Source organism: Camarhynchus parvulus, chromosome 28 (assembly GCF_901933205.1).
Source record: "Camarhynchus parvulus chromosome 28, STF_HiC, whole genome shotgun sequence".
NCBI lineage: Eukaryota > Metazoa > Chordata > Aves > Passeriformes > Thraupidae > Camarhynchus > Camarhynchus parvulus.
The window spans coordinates 2993969-3016232 of NC_044598.1; the positions used below are offsets into that span (position 1 = coordinate 2993969).

Below are 22264 nucleotides of genomic sequence, written 5' to 3' on the forward strand. Positions count from 1 at the left end.
TAACTGTAAACTGGCGTTTATTTATGGAAAATGGAATGCTTCATTAACAAACATTTTTAAATGGGATATGAACAACACCTTACAAAACAAATGAGTTCACATTGGATTGAGTGACATAAAATGGCAGCAGCTTAAAAAAAATTACACTTACAGTAGCCCATAAGTTACAATTAATGGTAACCCTGGGGTAACAGATTTGTTTCACTTGCCACCTTGCATTAAAAACCAAACACAATCAGTAGCGACGGTTGAAACGAGGATCGTTCGGTCTGTTTGCCCTTTCCTGGCCAGCAAATCCTTCTCCTTGCATTCCTCCTCCGTGCATGATCTGACTCTGATTGCCACCCTGCATGAAACTGCCACGCCTGCAAAGGGATTCAGACATTTTAGTATTCTCTCATGCTGGTACACTCAGGTTGCTAGAATGGGTGTTCTTTTTGTTTTCATTCTTCCATAAATTGCATTACATAAAAACCATGGGGTTATTTAATTATTCCTTGATATTTAAGTAACAAATTAGGTAACTGATACTCCCATAAAATGTTTCCTTTGCCAATTTAGCTAGAAGAAATGTCCCTTAACAGGAAAACAAACACTTTGCTGCTTTTAAAGTTCTTACCCTGACATGCCTCCACGATGCATGACATGGCCAGGTCTGCCTCTACCGCCACCTAAAAAAGTTCACATGGTCCCTTTATATCCACAGCAAGAGTTTGACTTCAAGGATAATGTCTGAATTTTCTTCTTCACACAGCACAGCTAAGGAGCTGTGCAAGAGCCATACCTTGCCATCTCTCATGATCCCGTCCTATCATCCCTCCATCCACGCTGCTCTGCCAGGAACGATCTTGGTGCCCTTCAAACTTCCGACTGTGATCTCCCCAGTCACGTCCATCCCTGCGAAGACATGGAATTCCCATCTTCTCACACGAGCCAGAGCACATAGATTCAAATACAAATCTATTCCAAGTCACAAACTTACTCAAATGTCTTATCAAGGCTCATGTGAATCTTGTATTTATATTGCTATCTGTTAAGTAAAATTTCAGAAAAAATTTTCTGCTCAACCCAACTAAGATGAATAAAAAAGATATTGGGGGAGAACCACTATCCTGAAAATAACAAGCTTTGATAGGAATGCTAGTTAAAATTTGTCACAGACATGAAAAATCCTTTCCTTAGGATTTTTTCTCCTGAGAAGCTGAGAGGCCTCAGGAACAAACAATGATTATCTGCTGCTGTGGAATGCAACAGGTGCATCTGTGATTGGTCTCAAGTGGTTGTTTCTAATTAATGGCCAATCACAATCAGCTGGCTCGGACTCTCTGTCTGAGACACAAGCCTTTGTTATTCTTTCCTTTTCTATTCTTAGCTAGGCTTCTGATGAAATCCTTTCTTCTATTCTTTTAGTATAGTTTTAATATAATATAATATATATCATAAAATAATAAATCAAGCCTTCTGAAACACGGAGTCAACATTCTCGTCTCTTCCCTCATCCTAAGACCCCTGCAAACACTGTCACAAAAATTAATGGAAAGCATTATGTGACTTTAAGATGTGAAGTTATTAAAAAGATCAGGTGAGTGCATGTTTTGATGCACAAGGCATCAAATATCTGCAGTCCATCCAACACACCTTTGGTGAAAGCTGGAAAAAAAAGAACATCTTCCAAAAACTCTGACATGTGGGAACACTCCTTAGGTGCAGGAGAAGAAGTGCTTTGAAGAGGTGTTTGCAGCACTAACCGTGACTGTGGGGGGATCCCTCTGCTCTCACTCATCCTCCTGTCGGAGCCGTAGCTGCCCCAGCTCTCCCGCGAGTCCCGCGAGTGCCGGTCGGGGCCTCCGTGGCGCTCGTCTGGGTAGTGCTGGAAGGGACAGAGCTCTTACACACCTGCTCACAGCTGTACCTGCTCCATCTCACCATCATCTGGGAGGGAAGGGGCCTCCTGACATCTGCTCATGGTCAGCCAGCTCCAGGCTTTCCCAGCAGGTTTTGAGGATCTTCCCAGTTAGAGATATCACAGGCTCTCCATGCAGCCTGTTCTAGTGCTTCCAGTTAAAGGGGATTGGAATCCTCTTCAGATGGAACTGTGTTCCAGTTTGTGCTCACTGACTCTGGTCTTTTCAGCGGGAGTGGCACCTTGTTACATCTTATCCACATCCTCCCATCAGTTATTAATGCACATTGGTAAGATCAGCCCAGGACTTTGCATTTCCTGCTCTTGACCTTCAGGATATTCCCATCAGCCCAACTTTCCAGCCTATCCAGGTCCCTCCAAACCTCACAGTAAAGGCCATTAAGGATTCTATGACTCCACAAAATTCACCTGTCACTGCTTGAATGAGCCCTGAAGGACTTTCCCCCAGCCTTCAACCACAAATATCTCTACACTTCAGCTGTTATTACCATGTAACCTCACAGAGTGAATCTGTGCTTTGTACCTTTGCCTCTTCTATGCAATCTTTTGGAATAGTGTATTTTAACACAACTCACTTGTTATGATTTCTATCAGAATAACTATATTTTTATAATAAAAAAGTCTTTGAATTTAATTTAATCTTATTGAAAATAATCTGATTATTCCAACATATTTTGGTAGATATAATGTAATTCTCAATTACTGAAGTGTAACCTGACACACATACACTATAGAAAACCATGTTATAAGATGCAAAGATATTTCTGTAGCTCTATAAAGCAACTCACTTGTCCATCCCGATCTCCCATAATTGTTCTGGATCCATCTCTCCTAGAAAGAGACAATTAGAATCAGACTGTGATAGTAAAACACACAGCAGTCTATAAAAATCCATTTATTTAATGACACAGATGAAAAATCCTGCTCTCACATTGTGCCATATTAACCACAAAAGGCATAAACAGCATATATGGAAAATGTGCCACATTTTGGATTCCTGGGAAACAGAGTTAGTCCTAATGTATAAACCAAAACATTCTTGTTAAAATTCTAGGTGCCTAGAATATTATTTTTCAGAATCCTATGAATGTGTGAAACAGCATTGGAAAAACACTCTGAACCAAGCCTGCCAGAAGCTTTAACTCGTGGCACAGTACAAATCTTTTCATGGTTTTAGAAGAGAAATTCCACAGCCACTAAGTAGCACTTGAAAAATAAAATGCAAACTAAGCACAGAGTATAGAAGCAAAATGTGACATGAAGTACATATTTTGTATTTTGTTCTCAGGCAGCAGTGGAGGTGAGACACCAACCTGTCTATTGAATGCTCCTGGTAACGCCCACGATCCCTGTGATCGAAGTCATGGAAGCGATCCTGGCGACTGAAGTCTGAGTGGTACCTGTCATTCATGGCCATTCGTTTTGCTTCTGGCCAGTATGGATCATCCCTCCTGAAAGAAAGAACAGACTCATTTCAGCCCAGATAATAAATGTCTGTGGCTGCATTTCTCTTCACAGAGAAAAGCAAGGCACAACTTCCCAAGGATATTTTCTGGGAATCGCAGCGAGGAACCTCAGAGAAAGAAAAAACAATTCTTATCACAATTGCTGCTCCTCTTGTTGTGCACAAGTGGAATACAATTGGAAGATTGTTCACCTGAAGGGAATTGGTAATTGGATTCTGGTGTGAGTGTTTTGATTCATTGACCAACTGAATTCATGTGTGTGTGTCTGGACTGTTGGCTGACAGTCACAAGATTCTGTTCAGCTGAGTGGAGTTGAGTGCTTGTGCAGATTCAGTTTAGATGTAGTGTAATATAGTATAGAATAATATAGTATAGTAAATTAATTAGCCTTCTGATATCAATGGAGTCAGTTGTATCATTTCTCCCTGCCATGGGGGTCGCTTTGATAGTCAATAAATGCCTTTTGATATTGTTCCTACTTCCAAACCAAAAGAAGGGAAATTAAGTTCAAAATGGCATTGAAAAACCTGGGCTATTAAACACAACCATCTCAATGCAACCAACAACTGCTGAGAGCACATGTATGGCTTTCTCCAGTCCAGGCAGATGAGACAGAACCTGGCAGTGACATTTCCCACTGGCATCATGAGGATTTGGTGACTTTACCTGTTGTAGCGTGTTTTTATACTTTGTAATAGTTTTGTTTTTGTATGCCAGTATTTTTCCCAAATGGTTTATCCCAGATTGTACCCCCCTCCTTTTACCTGTGTAATCCCTTTGCTGAGATCATCCCCAAATCCCCACCCTGGCTCTCTGTCAATCACTCAGCATCCCATCCCCTCCATCTAGAACTTTCAGTCCAGGATATCAAGTGATCAGCCAGAGGCCAGGCGTCAACCCCCCAACTGTTACCCCATACCCCATCCTAAATGTCCATTCCCCAGTATCCATCCCTTAGGGTCACTTACTGGTTAATAAAATGTTATCTACTTTAGGTTTCCACGTCCCTTTAAATGTAACCTTGGCACCTCTCCTGGGGCTCTCAGCAGGAGCCCCCTGAGGCTGTAGGGGCTCCTCCAGAGCTCCTAGAATAAACCTTGGATTAACCTCTGCTAAGAGTCGACCCCTTCATCTTCTGCCGTTGTTCCAGCGTCTCCTCTGCTGCAGGGTATCAGCCTGGCTGCCTTTGGTATCCTTGGGGGCATGAGAAAGTGCCCTCCCACTGCTGTTCACCGTTTTGGGGCTGGCTGGGGTTCCCTCAGTGGCACTCAGAGAGACCAGAACATTTACCTGCCATCTATGTCATAGGGTCTCCTCATGGCAGATCTCCGCTCCTGCTCGTAGCGCAGCTGCTCGTGCTGGCGCCGCAGCTCCTCCCTCTCGCGCTGGATCCGGTCCTGCTCCCTCCTCCTCTCGTGCTCGATGTGCATCCTTTCCCTTTCCAGCCTCTCCCTCTCCATCCGTTCCCGTTCCAGGCGCTGCCTTTCGATTTCCAGCCTCTCCCGAGCAATCTCCAGCCTCTCTCTCTCCTCCCGCTCGCGGATGGTCTGGAGGTGCTGCTGCCGCTCCCGGCGCTCGCGGGTGCTGTGGAGCAGAGACAGAAGTGACACAGGCAATGCTTCAACAAAGAAAGGAAGCCATAAGAGTGCTAAAAATTAAAATTACAGCGGCTGCAAACTTGCATCATCTCCTTGAAATTAACATGTGTGGAGGGAAGACACTCAAAGTACACAAATTTATTTAGAGACTGATCAAATGACTCCCACAAAACCCATCCCCAGAGGGAAATACTTCTATATGGTTAGGAAAATCTGAACCCAAATGCCCAGAAAATACTTCTGTATGGTCAGGAGAATCTGAACCCAAATGCCCACAAATACTTCTATAGGATCAGGAGAATCTGAATCCAAATGCCCACAGTTAATTTCTTATACTGAAATAATGAATCTGTGAAGAATATTTTATTTCTGTGAAGAAAGGCAGGATGGTATGGTGGATAATGATTCCTGATTTAAAGCTCAGGAATTTAACTAGTAGGGAGAAACTTTTTCCTCCTCAGTAAAAATAACAAAAACATTTTCCTCCTGTTCAATCTGACTACTTTTAGGTGAGAAATAGAAGTTTTGTAATGTGTGGAGAATATGGAATCCAGGTCACACTTCTAGCAAGGAATTTGAAGGATGGCAATTATCACCTTTAAACATCATGAAACCTATTAAACATATGAAAACAAAGAAAGAGCCCCACCAAAAATAAATAAATACCTAAATTAAGTTCAAAAAGAAACCAAAATTACAAGTGGGGAAAAGAAACTGAAGGCCTTTTTCTCTTTCTGTTTTAATTTATTAGAAATTAAAATTGTATCTATTTAAGGAAAAAACCCCAAACAATGTCAGTGCTGCTCTTACCGGCGCTGCTCTGCCTCCCTCATTTTCCTCTGTGCTTTAATTTTGTCAAAGGGGACAATCCCTTGTCTCTCTCTGCTCTCTGATTTGCGGTCCTGGCTCTTAACACTCTGTATTTAAAAGAGAAACTTTAATTTATTAAAGGACAACCATCACAAACAATCCTCTGAGCTCTGTTTCCATTTGTACAGTTCACATCTCAAAGCTTGGTCCCTGCTTTTTTCCAAAAGCTGTTTTTTACCATTACAGACACCATATATTAATACAGTGATACCTTGCCCCATTTGTTTGGCAGGATTTGAGTGCTGTATCAGCCAAATGAGAGGTTTTTTACTAATTAAAACTATGTTATAGAAATTCTAATTGGACAAACTGGCAGGACAAGTGTGGGTTGGAGAGCCTGGCAGGATTCAGGATCTATTTTTAAGGAAAATGTTTCCCATGCAGAAGCATCACTTACTCTGTCCTTTGATGTAGTGGATGTTTTCACACTAATAACAGGTTCTCCTTTGGATTTATCCATGACTACTGTTCTCTCTGTTCCTTTACTTCCTAAATAAATCAGAAGTGGAAAGAAACAAATTACATGACCTACACCATTCATTGCTACACCATGCTCTCTAAAATGTGAAAATTGGCATTTAACTCTCTCTTCAAAATCAATTATTTCACTCCACCTAATCCAGGCACTTCTTTTAATGTTAAACATCTCCCCTTACTCATTCTGGATTTCCAACTAAGAATCTGAAACAATCCTAGAATCTTTGAAAAGAACTACCTACAATTAAATATTCCTACATCAACATATCTGTAAAAAACCAACAACCCAATTACCTGATTTAATAGTTTTAGACTGATCTGATGAACCAGACTTCTGGTCATCTTTATCTTTTTTTTCCTTTTCATCTTTATCTTCTGTCTTTTTAGGATCATCTTTTTGGTCAGATTTCTCATCCCTTTTAGCACCACCAGGTCTGTGGATAGATATTGATACAGATTAGACTAATACAGACTAAGAGAAAAAAAAATTCAAGGGAAATGCCAGCAACAAAGTAGAACTCTGATGTGATAACAATCATAATTAGATTTCCAAACATTTCCTTCCACAACTGCCTGCACCATAAAACAAGATATTCAGACCATCCTGTGCAGTAGTCAACAAACTGGGCCAGGATTCAGGATCTCAACTGGAAGCACGAATACAAATTCACACCACCATGTGCTTAATGCCCACAGAATTTCTTACACAACAAGACAATGAACCATTTTTGTCAGGCAACTGGGTGAAATAATAGCAAAAAATTCTCAGCAAGGAGCATTTAATAGACGTTATGCCTCAAGAAGAAAATTCAAGGCAAAGTTCTCAGTGTTTAATTCACTCTCAGTGCCTCTTTCAGCAATGCTAGAGAGGAAGAGCATGGTGCTCAAGAGGAACATGACCTGGGAACAGATCTTTGACAATTCTGTTCTAACTGTCTGGGACCTGAAGGAAACCCTATTCCAATGAGACACGAGGTAATGAGGAAACAGTGACACACAGATCAAAATTCTCACATGGTCTTTCCTACACACTTAAGACATGAAAGCCCCACAATCATTACTAAACCTCAAATATGGCTTAATTAAAAGGTGTGCTTGAAAATGCAACCTTCCAATGCCTACTTTAAGGCACACAATAGAAACATTTTAATTTAGGCACTGCACATCAACTGAAGTCTATTTTGTAGTAAAAGCTGAAAAAAATCCATGTACTCCTCAGAAATTCTTACTGCAATTTAACTTTTCCCTGACATCAACACAGACTGAAGCATAGCAAAACACCTTTTGTAGGAGAATTTTTAACACAGTACCTCTCACTGACTGTTTCTCTCTTTGCTTCACTCTCTTTTTTTTCACTTGTCTTCTTCCCAGCAGGTTCATTTTTTGCCTGAAATTTATTTTGCACATCATCAGCTGAGAATGTGGCCTCGATCATTTGCACAATCTGGTGGCAATTCAGCATCTCTGAGGCCCAATACTCACTTTTTCCACAGAAATGATCTTGCCATGCAGCTCTGTCTTGTGCAGGTGGGTGATGCACTTGGTGGCCTCCTCAGCTGTGGACATGGTGACAAAGCCGTAGCAGCGAGCACCGGGACTGCGAGCGTTGGTCACCACCTTGGCCCCCACCACCTTCCCAAAAAAATTTTTAATTACTTTGCCTGTGACAGATCCCCAAGTTTAAACAGCACCAACTACAAACTCCACTTCTGCTTTTTTAATTGCTGGCCACTACCAGGCAGGAAAGTTCTGGTTTTGAGAGATTAACAAGTACAGAAGGAGCATTGCTTGAAGCCAACCATGCTTCTGTTACCAGTGGAATGCTACGAAAGCTGAACCAAGAGGTGGGAGCTAAAGATTGACAATAAAATTTATTTAAAAGGCATCTAACTTTACATCAACAACATCATTTTGCTTTAGTATGAAATAGTAAAAATCAACACAAATTTTAAAGCAAATTTCCACATTATTGCTCAGCTGCTAAGTGGCAAAAAAATGGAATTACTTTCCCTGTGACAGATCCCCAAGGTTTAACAGCACCAACTACAAGCTCCAATTCTGCTCTTTTTAATTCCTGGCCACTACCAGGCAGGAAAGTTCTCGTTTTGAGAGATTAACAAATACAAAAGGTGCAATACTTGGAGCCAACCGTGCTTCTGTTACCAGTGGAATTCTACAAAAGCTGAACCAAGAGGTGGGAGCTAAAGATTGAATTCTTTTCCAGAGAAAGATCCCCCAGGTGACAATAAAATTTATTTAAAAGGCATCTAACTTTACATCAACAACATCACTTTGCTTTAGTATAAAATAGTAAATATCAATACAAATTTTTAAGCAGATTTCCACATAAATGCTCAGCTGCTAAGTGCCACCTTCCCTCCAAAAAATGTTTATGCATTTCTGCTGAGGCAGATCAACAATGTTATCTGCAATCTTTAAGAAACATGAAGTTTCCTCAAAGACTAGAGCTTGAAAAGCTCACACAAATGGTGTTTACTGATGCTCAGATATTCAGTACAGCTCACTTTGCAATACAGAAATCAATCATGTTTCAGGAGAGATGTTTTAAAGCACAGCTGAATAAAGAACCTACTTCTGAGCATTTGCTTTATTGCACAAGTACATCTACTTCCAGGAAGCTCTGCCTCTGTTAACACCCTGAAGAAAATAACAATATTTTATTTAAATGACTCAATGGTACCATGACATCTATCTAGAGCCAAATGCTAGGCTGGCTGTTGTTTAGCTTTTAATTAAATTTAAAGTTTTGTGGCACATCTCCATGACCAACATCTTAGGTTACCAGATGGAATTCTAAGCAAATCAAAGTATTGCACTACAAGGAGCATTAAAAGGTTTTACCAGTCCCATGACATTTAAATTCCAAGCTGTGCTACAATGAATCAATTTTTGTACCTATCTGTAAAGTCATATTTAAGTTCCAGAGTATTTTCATCAGTAAAACATCCAATGGTTGATTGCCAGCACACACAAATTGCTTTTACTACAATCTGCTGGCAGTAATCTGTAAATAGGCTTCAGAGGTCTGACAAAAATCCTTACTGATGGCTCTGATATCAACCCATTACTGAACTCTTTCAATTTGCCAGCTGATAGGGAGATTTGACATTTTGTCTGTCCTTAACAGCAACTGCAAAACCAAACAGCACCTCCCTATATCCCAAACTACCCAAACAAGTGTTTTTCAAAGGAACTGCCAACTCCTGATAAATTAAAATTTAAGTTACTGAGGCAATACCTAAGATATTCCCCAGTTATTCAGTCTCATCATTTACTGCATATTTTACTTAGTCCTAAGGAAATCTTTAATATAAGCATTAAATTCACAGTTGCCTGTGAATTTTCAGCAGGTGAAAACACCATACTGAAGCACAGAAGTGTGTGCATAGTTACTGACTATTTCAAATAAAGGACCACAAATGGAATTTTATATTTATTTTTATATATTCTAGGCAACAGAATAAAATACCTCCAGTCATTCAATGTGTACTTTTCCTTGATATCCCACAGTATTTTTGGTAATTGGAATCCTTTCCTGGGTACTTTCAGTGATGAGAGTTTTAAAAGCTTTATTAACAGTTTCAAATAAACTTGTGCAAACAAACCACACACCAAAATAAAAACAAACCAACAAAAACAACCCCTTACCTTCCCATATTTGCTAAACAGATTCTTCAGATCTGTAGCTCTGGTGGTGGAAGCCAATCCACTCACCCAGAAGTTTCTACCAGAACTGCTAGCACTGCGACCTAGTTGGGAAAACAAACAGACAAAACCAAAACATACCCCAAATCCTAATTATTGGGATTAATTACTTGAATCCTTACATGAATTAAAACAGAGCTGGATCACAAATTTTTGATTTTTTAAAATCACAGAGCAAGTGAAATGCATTGTGTGATATTCTCCTCCCATGATTTGCTTTGCTGAAGGTAAGGAGCATTCCAAGTCCAAAAATTTGGGTGGAACTATGAGTTTTGACACAGAAGATTTTTAGATCATTCTTTAAGAAAGCAACTGGATTAGGGCACCTCTGAATTAATGAGGCCCTTCAAAACATGCCAGGATAGATCCCAGTAACTTACAGAGGAGTTGTGGGAACCGTGTCTGCACCCTACATGTGCTCATGTCTTTTTATATTAACTGATTTTTATCTTATCTCATTTTTATCTTAACTCCAAGGGAATGCTGATAGAATGCAGAATTCCTCTCAAGGAAAGCCATTCACCACAAGAAATCAAGGGAATTTCTGGTTTTGCCCACACAGATCCACAGCTGGGATTCAGTCTGACCTCAACTGAAGTTAAGAAAGAGCTGGCCTAGGAATTTAGGAAATTAGACCTGGCCTGCTTAAACCATGCAAGAATTCCAGAACACCCCTGGCAAATTCTGCAGCTCAGCTACAAAGGTGATTTAATAAATGCTGATGAACTTGCCAAGTCTGAACACCCACCATGAAGTGATGAAAGAGTGAACTGAAGGCCAAGGTTCAGTGTTTGCATGAAGCACTCACACAAGGATTCTGTTTCCAGTCTCCTCTGAAATGTCTGTACTGTCCTTCTGTCAGTCTGGGCAGCTCCAAGGCCTCAGTGAATGGGTTTCACTTCAGCTCCCTGCTTCCATGCTTCTGGTTTGGGGTTTTTTGGTGATATATGGAATTTTACAGAAGTAATTTTTTCCCAGAACCTTTCCAAAATGATATTTTATTTGGGTGTATTTCCATCTTTTACAACCTGATAATTTCAGCCACTGGCACAAGTAACTGAGAACATAGTAATATTAAATTCATATTACCATTAAATTTATATTTATTAATTAAATTAATATTTAAACTGGTTTCCTAGTGAGGGATGCAGTGATTTGTATCAATCTCTTACAAAATACCCAAACAGAGGTGTTTTTTTCTGTACAAAGGTGAGCACACTTGTGCCATCATTTATCACAGAAGTGCATGGACACAAACACGTGGGAGATGCATTGTCCTGGTGTTTTAAAAAGCTGAGCCAAAGGCTTTGATGCATTTATTCCACACATTCCTACAATTTAAAAATTTCTGTCTGTAGTTACTCTGGCACCAGAATCCTGAAGAAAGTGCTCATTTTTCTCTTTTCTACTTTTTTACCAATGCATTTTTAAAAGATTTTTAAAACTATGTTAATGTCCTTTTTGATTAAGGATTGATCAGTCATAATGTCAGGTTTTGCCCTCCCACAAGACTTAAAAAAGTGCTCCTGCAATGGTTCTGCACTTTTAAGACACAGATATACAGGGACTTGAAAATATTTAACTTTGAACCAAAAACAATGCAGGTATTGGGAGCCAACCATCAACACTGGAGAAATCTATCAGATGTGCATCCATTGAAAGCCAAACCCACCAGGGTGAGCTCATAAATTTATTTTTCTGCACTCTTATTGACACAGTTTTCAGAATTATTGCATGGAATATGGAAAACTCTTCATCCTAAATAAAACCCTTTCATACAAGTGGGCTAATAGCAATGTATGAGTCAGACCTGACTTGTACATACTATTTTAGGTTCCTTCTGGCTCAGTCTCTTTGCTCTGCATGCAGAGAATGTTACACAGTCAAGCAGCTCCCTCTCACTGCTGTTCACAAAGCCAGAACATGAATAAAACAGATGTGGAACACAGCACATCCATTGGAGAGAGGGGTGCAGGAGCAAGGTGGTTTCAGACACCCAAATTCCTGAAGGCTGCTCTGAAAGCAAACTCAAGGAAGGGTGTTCTCAGTCCACAAAAATAATACACTCAAGTCCTTAGGTAAAGGACAGCATGCACAGAAAACTCCTTAAAATGTTCTGAAGTGAGAGAACTCGAGATTACAGACTGGAAGCAAGAGGAAAATTGACCCTAACAAGGGAGGTCCCGCAGCTTGTGCAAACAGGTATAACCCAGGATCTTGGAAAAAGCAGCTGACAGGGAGGTGAGTCTGGGTTGTAAAACCCAATTAAAACAAATCCAATTCCTCCTGTCCAGCTGGCAGTCAGACCTCACAATGAGCTTCTTGATTTTTATAGGAATTGCTGGAACTTCCATATTTTAAAGTGTTGAACTACCTGCCAGCAACATGTAAGAGAACAGAGCTGCAAAGACTCAGCTGCCTGGTGCATTAAAAGCAAGAAAAATGAAGGCATCTGACACTGATTAAAATATATTCTTCTTGTTTACGATGCCTATTTGCACCACAGATAGGATCTGCGTGGACAGAAATTTAATCAAATCAATATAATTTCAAGGCAACATAAAGCTATAATATTTATGGCATTTAAATATGTGAATACTGATCCCAAATTACTTCAGCAAAACAGAAAATGGGAAGAAGAATTCAAGTGTATAATAAAGCAAACAACTGAGAAAGGTTGCTAACAGCTGTTAGTGGGCATCTCCAGTGCCAAAAAACCATAATTGCCATGTATTAACATTGACCTTTAAAAATCAAGATACAAACACAACAGTGCAATGCACATGTCCTGAAAAAATGCATAAAAGGAAAATGCTTATTTCGACATTACTAAGAAAATGCAGAAAGAGGTGAATTTATGCTAATTAACAACTGCATAGATTGCAATCAATTTCTACTGAAATAACCCATCCAAGACAAACTGCCATCCAAGCAATCATTGAAATTTTACATCTGAAAACAAACATACCTTTCTCATCCTTTGAGATTATCTTTGTATCTCTGTCCTCCTCAACAGGGCTAAAGACAAAACACCACATTACTCAAGTCAGAAAGAAAAGTGACTAAATATAAACTATGAAAAAAGCTAAAATTAAATACCTACCAGAAAATATGTTGCAAACGAAAACACACCTTTGTATACTGGATTTAAGAAATCTGACAAGAAATAACGAAGTCAGATTCTTAAACAGACTTACATTAAGAAGATGATTACAAATAAGAGTAATTTGGGAAAACAACCTTTGAAGGTTGATGAAGGAAAGAAATCAAACCCACTGCGTTTAAAAAAAATAAAAATATCTGCACATGGAGAAATAAAAGAGACCTTTAGGAATAGGCTACAATTTCATCAGTCTCGGAGGCCAATTGAAGGAAACAGCTTATTCGCATCACTTAAGGACCAATGATAAAAGATAGCATCTGGTCTAGAACGGAGAAAAAACAAACCTCTTTTTCTGATCACCGCCCTCACTGGCTGAGGACTCTTTAGTGGCAGGGGAAGATTCCTCAGAATTAGCTTTGTCTTCTGCTCTCTTGCCATCTTCTTTGCTATCTCTGGCTTCGGCACCTGCGCCTTTCTCCGCTGTCTCCCCACTAGAGGCTTCCAGGCCTTGGGAGCGTTTGCTACTCTGATCGCTTAGGGTCTCTACCACTACACCTTCAGAGTCCGGGGCCTCTTCCTCGGGGCTCTGTTCACTTGTCTCCCCTTTTGCTACCACTAAACGCTTTGCTTCCTTCCTTGCCAAAGCTTGGGCCGATTTGCTGTCCAAAGCTAAAGCATCTTCCTCCAGCTGAGCGGCAGCGAGAGCGTCCTCTTCCTCAGCCAGCCTCTTGCCTGGCCCCGCGTTACTGGCTTCCTGCGCACGCGGCCGCTCCGCTTCGGGAGGTTCTTCGTTAAGTAGCTCAGATTTACAAGTTTCCCCCAAAATGTCGAGTATTTTCTCATTTTCTACGGATTTAACAGGAATAGAATGGCACAAGATTTAATCACCAGGGAAATACAGCAATCACAAATGTGGAACTGGCATGGCTGCCACACTAACACCAAGAGAACTGCTAAGCTACACAGAGATTGGAAAACCCTAGTGTACACAGTGTTACGCCTACCACGCTAACTGCTCTCTCACACCCTGACAAATCAGCCCTAGCACCTCAACAGCCAAGAAAAATGCCCCCACAGATTTAACCAAAAACTTCGGGCTCAGCCTTCATATTCTTCAGCAAATCGTTCAGCTCTGTTTCTTCTCTAGTTAGCTTCCAGAGTCCGAGATGCTTAACTGAACGTATCAAGGCACTGAGAGTTCAATTTTTAAATTTCTGTGAAATTCTTTTAGCAGAGACAGTCCAACATGAGAACTGGGCATCTTCTGATGGTGCATGAGTGTGTTTGCAGTCCAGAAAGGGAAAAGTATCTGTATGAAATTTCCATGAAGAAACTCTCTTCTTTCTTCTGTATCCAGTAACTAATCTTTACATTTTAATGCCCTACAATATCTTTTTACTGCTTTCACTGCTCTCTACATAGTAACAGAGTTAAGGTGTGTGCAATATCACAAGATCTGTTTACAAGTAGAATATTTAGCTTTTATAACTGTGATTAAACTTCTCTAAATCCACTTATGTAGTTTAACAGGTTTTTAAACCATTTCATTTCACTGGAAGTATTTCAAGCATCACTTCACAGATCTGGGGATATGATTGGGTTTCCAATCTCTATGACCCTGCATGATCTGGATTGTCCATTATAAAAATAATGCAAATTATGTTTGTTTGCTTGGGTTTTTTAATAGTTAATGGTTTAAAAAGTATTAGTTGAAAAGACAGGAATATGTTTTTCTTTAACAGTACCTGGCTCCAAGTGTAGCTTCTCCATTTTCTGTTTAGGAAAAAAAGACCACAGAATGAGGATTTTATAAAATGTATTTTCTAATACAGAATAGTAACAACACCCTACTCAATCCCAACATTGAAAACTAAACAAATTCATCTATCACATTTAACTCTTTTTTTTCACCATCCACTGGAAAGAAGTATTTTATAGAAGTAGGCACATTAAAGCCACATCAAAATATCAGCCGTAATTGCATTCTCCCAAATAACTCTGAATTATAAAGAGACCAATAAAGTATCTTTGTGTACCACCACTCCAACTACAGAGTAAAAAACAAACCCAGCTACTTTATATAGTCATGGGAGAGAGAAGAAATCAGCAGTACAAGACCCTTTTTATCTGCCATAAAGTGAAGGAAATCTTGAGAGCTGACTGAAAAGTAGGGAAAAAACCACAGAGCACCCTCAATTCACATACTGTGCTGAGCAAGGTCTTGGATTCTGTTACAATTTCATGTTATGGTCACATTTTCTTTTTTGCAGTATGAGAACTCAGTAAATATTAATAATACAACATACAGCTATGAAATACAGCTACATTTTCAGTTTACCTTCATTTCAATTAAATCTGAAGACGAGACTTCTAAATTGTTTTCAATTTCATCATAATCTTCCTAAAAGAGTAAGAAAGGAATGAAAGTATTTCTTACCAAAAGTAGCTTAAGGAGAATACACCTGTACTTAATTTTCCCTTTCAAGAAAACCAAAAATATTTTAATCTCAATTGATACTTCAGAGTGTGACCCAGAAATGAGGAGCAACATGTAAACATACCTGATATTTAAATCTCTTTCTCCAATTACTTTTCATTTTAATTTCAACAGGACATTTTCTATTTCAAAGTTATTCTTAGAGTCTTTATCTCACATTTCTGTGGTTACTGAACATGTTTTTTCACTTTCCTACTTTTTAACTTTAGTTTCTAAATGAAGAAAACAAGTTAGAAATGAAGCTGACTTAGGTTTACACTCTTCCAAACTAAAAACATACCCCAAAAATATTTTTTCTTTAAAGAGCTGAGGGTAAGATGCAACCAGAACTCATCCATTACATGAAGTTAATTTACAGAATATCACAAAATTGCCTTTCAGGTGAAGGGGATGCTGTTGCCACTCTGTGTTTAGTCCCATGAAAGGGAAGATTCTCTCCAAGCCTTTGTGTTTGTTTGTTTGTTTGGTCTGTTGGGGTGCAGACACCACAGCCAGGCTCTGCTGAAATCCCTGCAAGAGGGGGGGACTCAGTGGTAAATTGCAGCTGCTAAGCCACAGAGCAGCTGTCAGCCAAAGGAAAAACAGAAGATTTCTTGTTGCTGACCCAGCAGAATGCACAGCTCTGTGCCAAGGGTCACCTCAGATGTCACACTGATGTCACCCACCTCCAAGGCATGAACACCCTCACTGATGTAAAACCAGAGTCACACAAGCTCCACCTAAATGTAAAAATAGTATAAAAATAAGTTAAAAGTGGGGAGAAGTTAAGGAAGGTTCCACTGCCACAGTCTGAACCTGTCTTTTCCCCTTCAGGGATGTCTGGTGGGTAAGAATTGTACTCTAAGTGTGATGAATGATGAACTCCAGCCAGCTTCTGTTAGGAATTAAAGCTGGTTAATATGGTGGGCTTGTTTTGCAGACAGACATTACACCACCAGCAATCCTGGAACCGTAACCTGTTGTAATTTTCTATTATATTAATGCTGTTATTCCATAAAGGGATCAGTGTGAGTCCTTCAAGGGCACACCACCAGTGCCTGCAGTGAGTAAAACACTCAGCTGAGGAGAGCTGGGACAGGGGTCTGTGACTGTGTGACCCTCCCCAGGGTACTGGAACCACTCTCTGGTCCAGGGCACTGCCAGTGAAGGGTGCCCAGAACAGGATGCTGACACTTTGTGGGCCCAAGGGTCCTGGCTTTCCTGTGGCACTGACAGACCAATCAAACACAAAGGCTTTGAGAAAATCTCCCTTTTCAGGTGACAGAAGGTAAATGAGAAGAATTGAAGCAGATATGCAGATGCCAAAGAAAGAATGTGTTCTGTTCAACGAGCGAACAACCTAAAAGAAATTAAGAAAACAAAACCCACAAGGATCCAAGAAGGATAATATTTGGGGAGTGAATGTGACACGTGGATAATCCTATGCTGTCTGCAAATGATATTGCAAGCTGCTCTCAAAACCAAATAAAAGCCTGACAATGTCAGAACAGGGCAACATAGGAAGTTCTTGTTGTATCACTCTCTGTGAGAAAACAGAACAACACAGCTTCCTTAAACCAGAGCATTATTTCTGCAGAAAAGATATCCAAATTACCTGAGTTGAAAATTTATTTTTCTCTCTCCCCATATATATAAGTGCCTAGGTGTATGCACATATACACTTTAACACATATAACATACAGACAGAAGAGGAAATACAGAAACTAATAAGCATTTTGAATTCCAGGCTCTTTTCACAGCAAGCAAAGCTGTAAGGTAAGGAAGATGGTGACTTGTCTACTGAGAACATTTCAAGCCTCAAGAATATTTACCATTTATAAGAGTAGGACATGAGAGCTGTGAATGGGAAATAGAAACCAAATCACATTCATCTCCTATATTCTACTGGACTGAAATACCTTCTTCATGTGTTCATATCTCTATCAAACACCTTCTGAAAAATTACAGAGACTTTTACTCACTCACCTCATTTTCTGTTAGCTGATCAGGAAGCTCTTTCATTTCTGCTTCGACATTATCTTTGTTATCAGACAGAGAATCAAGAATATTGTCAGGACTGTAATCTTCCCCACAGTCTACAGCACTGCTGTTATCTATTTCAGCTTCATCTAACACACTAATATCCATCATGTCAATATCCTGCAAGGTGTCCAGATTTGCTTCAATATCCTCCTACAGAGAGAAAAGGGTAAATGTGTGTTTATTGCAGGTTACACAATGCACATTCTTAGTAATTGCAAGCATCATTTCACTTACCTGCCCATCTCTAGAGTTTTCTTCTAGACCATTGTCTTCCACACCTTCTTCTTCTGGCTTTCTTCCTAAAAACAGTATCACTGCAGTGAGATGTAGCACTATGTTTTGTACTATGTTTAAGCTTTGGTGAATTATCTGTTACAAAAAGTAATCCTGAAGAGGCTGATCCAGAAGTCTGGATCTGTATGGATGTAACTGAGGTCCCCATGCCACCCCATAAAAGTAAACAGCAGGAGCACCAACTACCACCAGTAATTTTTTTTTTTTTTTAATGCTACAGTATTTTTCTAAAGCTACAGTCTCATTGCACAACACTTCAATTCCTAAAAAGACACAACAGCCTCTGGGTAATCCATTTAAAAGTAACACCTTAAGATTGTTATGAAAACACCTCCTTTAATTAAACGGATTTAAGAATTAGTGCTCACTTTCAAGATCTTGGACATACAAATCACATTTGTGCACATCTGTCACCTCCATCTTACACTGCTACTCAAAGACAACAGCTCTTTTTCTATTTTTAGCCTCTCTGTCTTTAAAAAAGCAGCTTAATAATCTGTTTCTCATCAGAAAGTATTTTTAAGAACTGTAGGAGTTATCAGCAACTGAAGTAAGCCACACGTAAAATGGCATATACAACATCTAATATTTTGAAGCAACATATAGTTAAATATAGTGATAGCTTTCAAATTATAGAGGCTTTCCATGGAGCTTAGGCTGCAGCTGCTTGCCCTGTACCTGACACAATTCTACTCATGGTCACAAATACAGAAACACCTGCAATTTACAGTTTCATCTTCAAGTTTCAAAACTTCCTAATAAAACACAGGTTTAAAGTTGTTATTGCTCATTAATGCAAGAGAGTTTTGCCGTTTTCCACAAGGTAAAAATCCAAATTAAACTAATTTAACAGCAGAAAACAAGTTTGCATGCAAAGTTCTAGCACCATGCAAACAGTGAAGTGTCCAGACACTGTACCTTTGCTAGTTCTTTTTGGCATTCTCTTTGTGGTCAGCTCTGAGGCCACAGGAATTTCATCAGGATCTCCTCCTTCCTCCTCAATGGCCTGTTGGAGACAGCAGGATGATATTCGCTGTATTATTTGCTGCTGTGCATTTGTACTGGCTTGGGATGGGGCAGTTAATTCTCTTCACAGCAGCTGACAGGGGGCTGTGGTTGGAGTTTGTGCTGATAACAGTGCTGATAACACAGTTATGTGGTGCTTGGCTTCCTGCCAGGGTTTAACCACAACTGCGTTTTTTAGGATTTTTCAGAAACATTGGGGTCTCTCCCTAGCTCAGGTCATACAGCCAGGCAGCTGTATCACCTGTCAGAAATGCTAAATAATAGGGAGCAACACATCCCCACAGGCAAACCAAGCTACAGCTGGGGAGCAAAGCTCCCTGCTCTGCAGATAAACACATTAACAGTATAAAACCGGGAGAGACTCTCACAGGAGCTCAGGTGAATGAGTTTTTTCTCAAAAAAACAGGCTTGTTAGAACCCATAAAAAGGCCAAGGCTGACCATGCTGTTCTGGCCTCATGGAAATCTGTGGGAATACATTCCAGAGAGGTCAGAGAAATGGAATAGGGTCAAGTGTAGTGGTGCCAAGCATCAGGGCAGAAACTGATGCACAGAAAGTTCCACCTCAATAGGAGCATAAAATTCTTTACAGTGCAAGTAAGCATGCAGTGGAATAGATTGCCCAGAGAGGGTGTGGAGTCTCTCTCACTTGACATATTCAGGACGAAGTCCTGTACCATGGGTTCTAGGACCAAACCCTGCTGGAGCAGATAACCCAGTGCGATTCCTTCCCAGCTTACCGATTCTGCAAACGGCACAGAGAAACAGGAGATCGGGTACGGGGAAGAGGCCCGTGTGTGTGTCGGGGGAACGGGAGAGTAAAGCGGGGAAGGACGCGCGGACACCGGGGTCAGGCGGTGACGGGCAGGCTGAGGCCATCTCACATTGCACCCACTGCAACCCGAGCCGCGCTCGGAGCTGCGATGGAGGAACAGGCGCCCACACCACAGAGGAGTGCCGTGAAACAGCGCAAAGGCAGCGGCTCTGCAGCAGCGGCAGCAAAGGAGACACGCCGGTGCCCGACAACACCCCGCGGGTCCCCGGCGGCAGCAGCGGAGCCCCGCTCCCCTCAGCGCCCCGGGCCCGAGCGCGCACGCGCCGAGAGCGCCACAGACAAAGGACCCGGATGGCCGCACGCCGCTCTCCCCCCCCGCTTCCCCCGCCGCGCTTCGCCCTCACCTTCCTCAGGCGCTCCATGAGGACGCTCTTGTTACCGCCGCTGTCCAGGTTACGCCGCTTGAGCTCAGCCCGCAGGTCGATGACTCGCAGCTCGCTCAGCCGCCGGGTTTCAGGTTCCGAACCAAAAGCCGCGGCCCCACCAAGGGATGTGAAATCCCCCAGTCCGGCCGCTGATTGACTCTCCGCCATCAAGGCCCCTTCGATATTTGGCCTCGAGCCCGAACGCGCAGGAGAACACGACGCAACCCAGCAGCGAACCTGGCGATCACGGCACAAAATGGTGGGGAGCGAGACGCGCCGAGGGGAGGGGGAACAAAGCGCGCTGTGCGCATGCGCGAGCGGGACTGAGCGGGCGGGGCCTGGCGGGAGAATCGCCCCGTGCAGGCGCAAACGGCGTCGCCCGCGTCCAAGGACGGCTCGGGAGCTTCCGCGCATGCGCAAGAGTGGGACCGGGGGCCGGCCGGCCACGTGACGTCACCGCCGCTCCGGAGTTGGCGGCGCCGCGGTACGCGCGGCCGGCCCGGGCCCGGCGCGCATGCGCGCTGCGCCTCCCTCCCTTTCCCGCCCCCTCGCTCTCTCCTGCGCCCCGGGTCTCCTCCATTTTGTGCTGCGGCGGCGGCTGCGGCTCTCCCGCCTCGCCTTTACCCCGCCTCGCCCCGCACGAGCAAGTCCAAACCGCGGCCCATGGCGGAGAGTCACTCACCGGCCGGGCTAGCGGAGGCTGCGTCCCTGGCTGGGCCTGGCGTCCCCGGTTCGGAGTCGGAAAGCCGGCGGCGGCCGCTGAGCGAGCTGCGCGTGATCGACCTGCGGGCCGAGCTCAGGCAGCGCAACCTGGACAGTGGCGGCAACAAGAGCGTCCTCATGGAGCGCCTGAGGAAGGTGAGGGCTCTGGGGCTGCCTCACGCTGCGTGAAGCGGCTGCGACCCCGGCCTGGCGGCACTGCTGAGGAAAATGGCGCCAAAGAGCGTTCGGGGGCCCTGAGGGGATCGGTGCGAGCGTTCGGGGGCCCTGAGGGGATCGGTGCGAGCGTTCGGGGGCCCTGAGGGGATCGGTGCGAGCGTTCGGGGCCGCTGAGGGGATCGGTGCGAGCGTTCGGTGCCCGCTGGGATCGGTGCGAGCGTTCGGTGCCCGCTGGGATCGGTGCGAGCGTTCGGTGCCCGCCGGGATCGGTGCGAGTGTTCGGGGCCCTGAGGGGATCGGTGCGAGTGTTCGGTGCCCGCTGGGGCTGGGCTGGCCCGGGCTCACCCTGTGACCGCTGCTGCTGTCACGGAGTGTCACCGAGCCCGCTCCGATCCCAGCGCTCGGCCCGAGTATTTCCAGCTCCATGCACCACAGGGCTCTGCTGTTCTCTGAGCTGCTGGATTTACGGTTCTGTGCGCTGTCTGTTGGGATTTTTGCTGCGTACTGGTGTTTGCCTGGCAATTTAGCTGATAGCCCTTTCACTATGTCCTCATCACACCGTTTCATGTGTTAATCCCATGAGGAATCCCTTCTCTGATCAGCTTGCTGTGTCCCAGAGCCGAGGTTTTTACCCTGTCACAAGAACTCGTGTGGCTGTGAGAAGTTCTAAATGCTGTTTGCTTTCAAGATCTTAGACATACAAATCACATTTGTGCACATCTGTCACCCCCAAACTTGTACTGCTATTCAAAGACAACAGCTCTTTTTCTGTTTTTAACCACTCTGTCGTAAAAAAGCAGCTTAATAATCTGTTTCTCATCAGAAAGTATTTTTATGAACTTTAAGAGTTACCAGCAACTCAAGTAAGCCATGTCTAAAATGACATGTACAACATTTAATATTCTGAAACAATGTATAGTTAAATATGGTTAAAGTTTACGTATAACTGAAATATAATTACAGACGCTTTCCATGGAGCTTATGCTGCAGCTGCTTGCTCTGTACTTGACACAATTCTGCTCATGGTCACAAATACAGAAACACCTGCAATTTGCAGTTTCAGATGTAGGATTGATGATGAACAGTTTCAAATGCTGTAGGATTGGCTTCCTTTGCTGACAGTTTTCCCAAAACCTTACACCAACATGTTACTGCCTTCTCCCTGCTTGTTGCTTTGCTCTGG

The 22264-nt window shown here is 42.4% G+C and overlaps 2 protein-coding genes across 2 annotated transcripts in view; one reads left to right on the plus strand and one right to left on the minus strand.

Moving 5' to 3' along the window:
- On the minus strand, window positions 1–20587 carry LOC115914142 (scaffold attachment factor B1-like). The gene is made up of 21 exons (XM_030966493.1): window positions 20182–20587; window positions 18896–18983; window positions 17918–17982; window positions 17627–17833; window positions 15503–15565; window positions 14910–14937; window positions 13509–14010; window positions 13030–13079; window positions 10005–10105; window positions 7818–7967; window positions 7646–7722; window positions 6630–6769; window positions 6256–6347; window positions 5799–5905; window positions 4681–4974; window positions 3238–3375; window positions 2713–2755; window positions 1749–1870; window positions 785–897; window positions 620–671; window positions 1–365 (listed from the first exon to the last, which is right to left on the minus strand). Exons 1-21 carry the CDS (start codon window positions 20368–20370, stop codon window positions 236–238), a joined length of 2751 nt encoding a protein of 916 aa, XP_030822353.1. The 5' UTR covers window positions 20371–20587; the 3' UTR covers window positions 1–235.
- The window catches only part of LOC115914141 (scaffold attachment factor B1-like), an 18501-nt gene continuing 16435 nt past the window's right edge, over window positions 20199–22264 (plus strand). Inside the window, 1 exon segment of the mRNA XM_030966491.1 lies at window positions 20199–21060. Coding sequence (XP_030822351.1) covers window positions 20866–21060 — 195 coding nt within the window. The 5' untranslated portion in view covers window positions 20199–20865.

What these genes read in the sequence shown, in the direction of transcription:
- LOC115914142 (XM_030966493.1), bottom strand. Translation starts at nt 20,370, where the DNA reads ATGGCGGAGAGTCAATCAGCGGCCGGACTGGGGGATTTCACATCCCTT. An exon ending in CAGATTTAATTGAAATGAAG is followed by an intron (nt 14,938 to 15,502) that starts GTAAACTGAAAA and finishes TTTCCTAAACAG; the next exon opens with AAAATGGAGAAGCTACACTT. An exon ending in GGATCATGAGAGATGGCAAG is followed by an intron (nt 672 to 784) that starts GTATGGCTCTTG and finishes GAACTTTTTTAG; the next exon opens with GTGGCGGTAGAGGCAGACCT.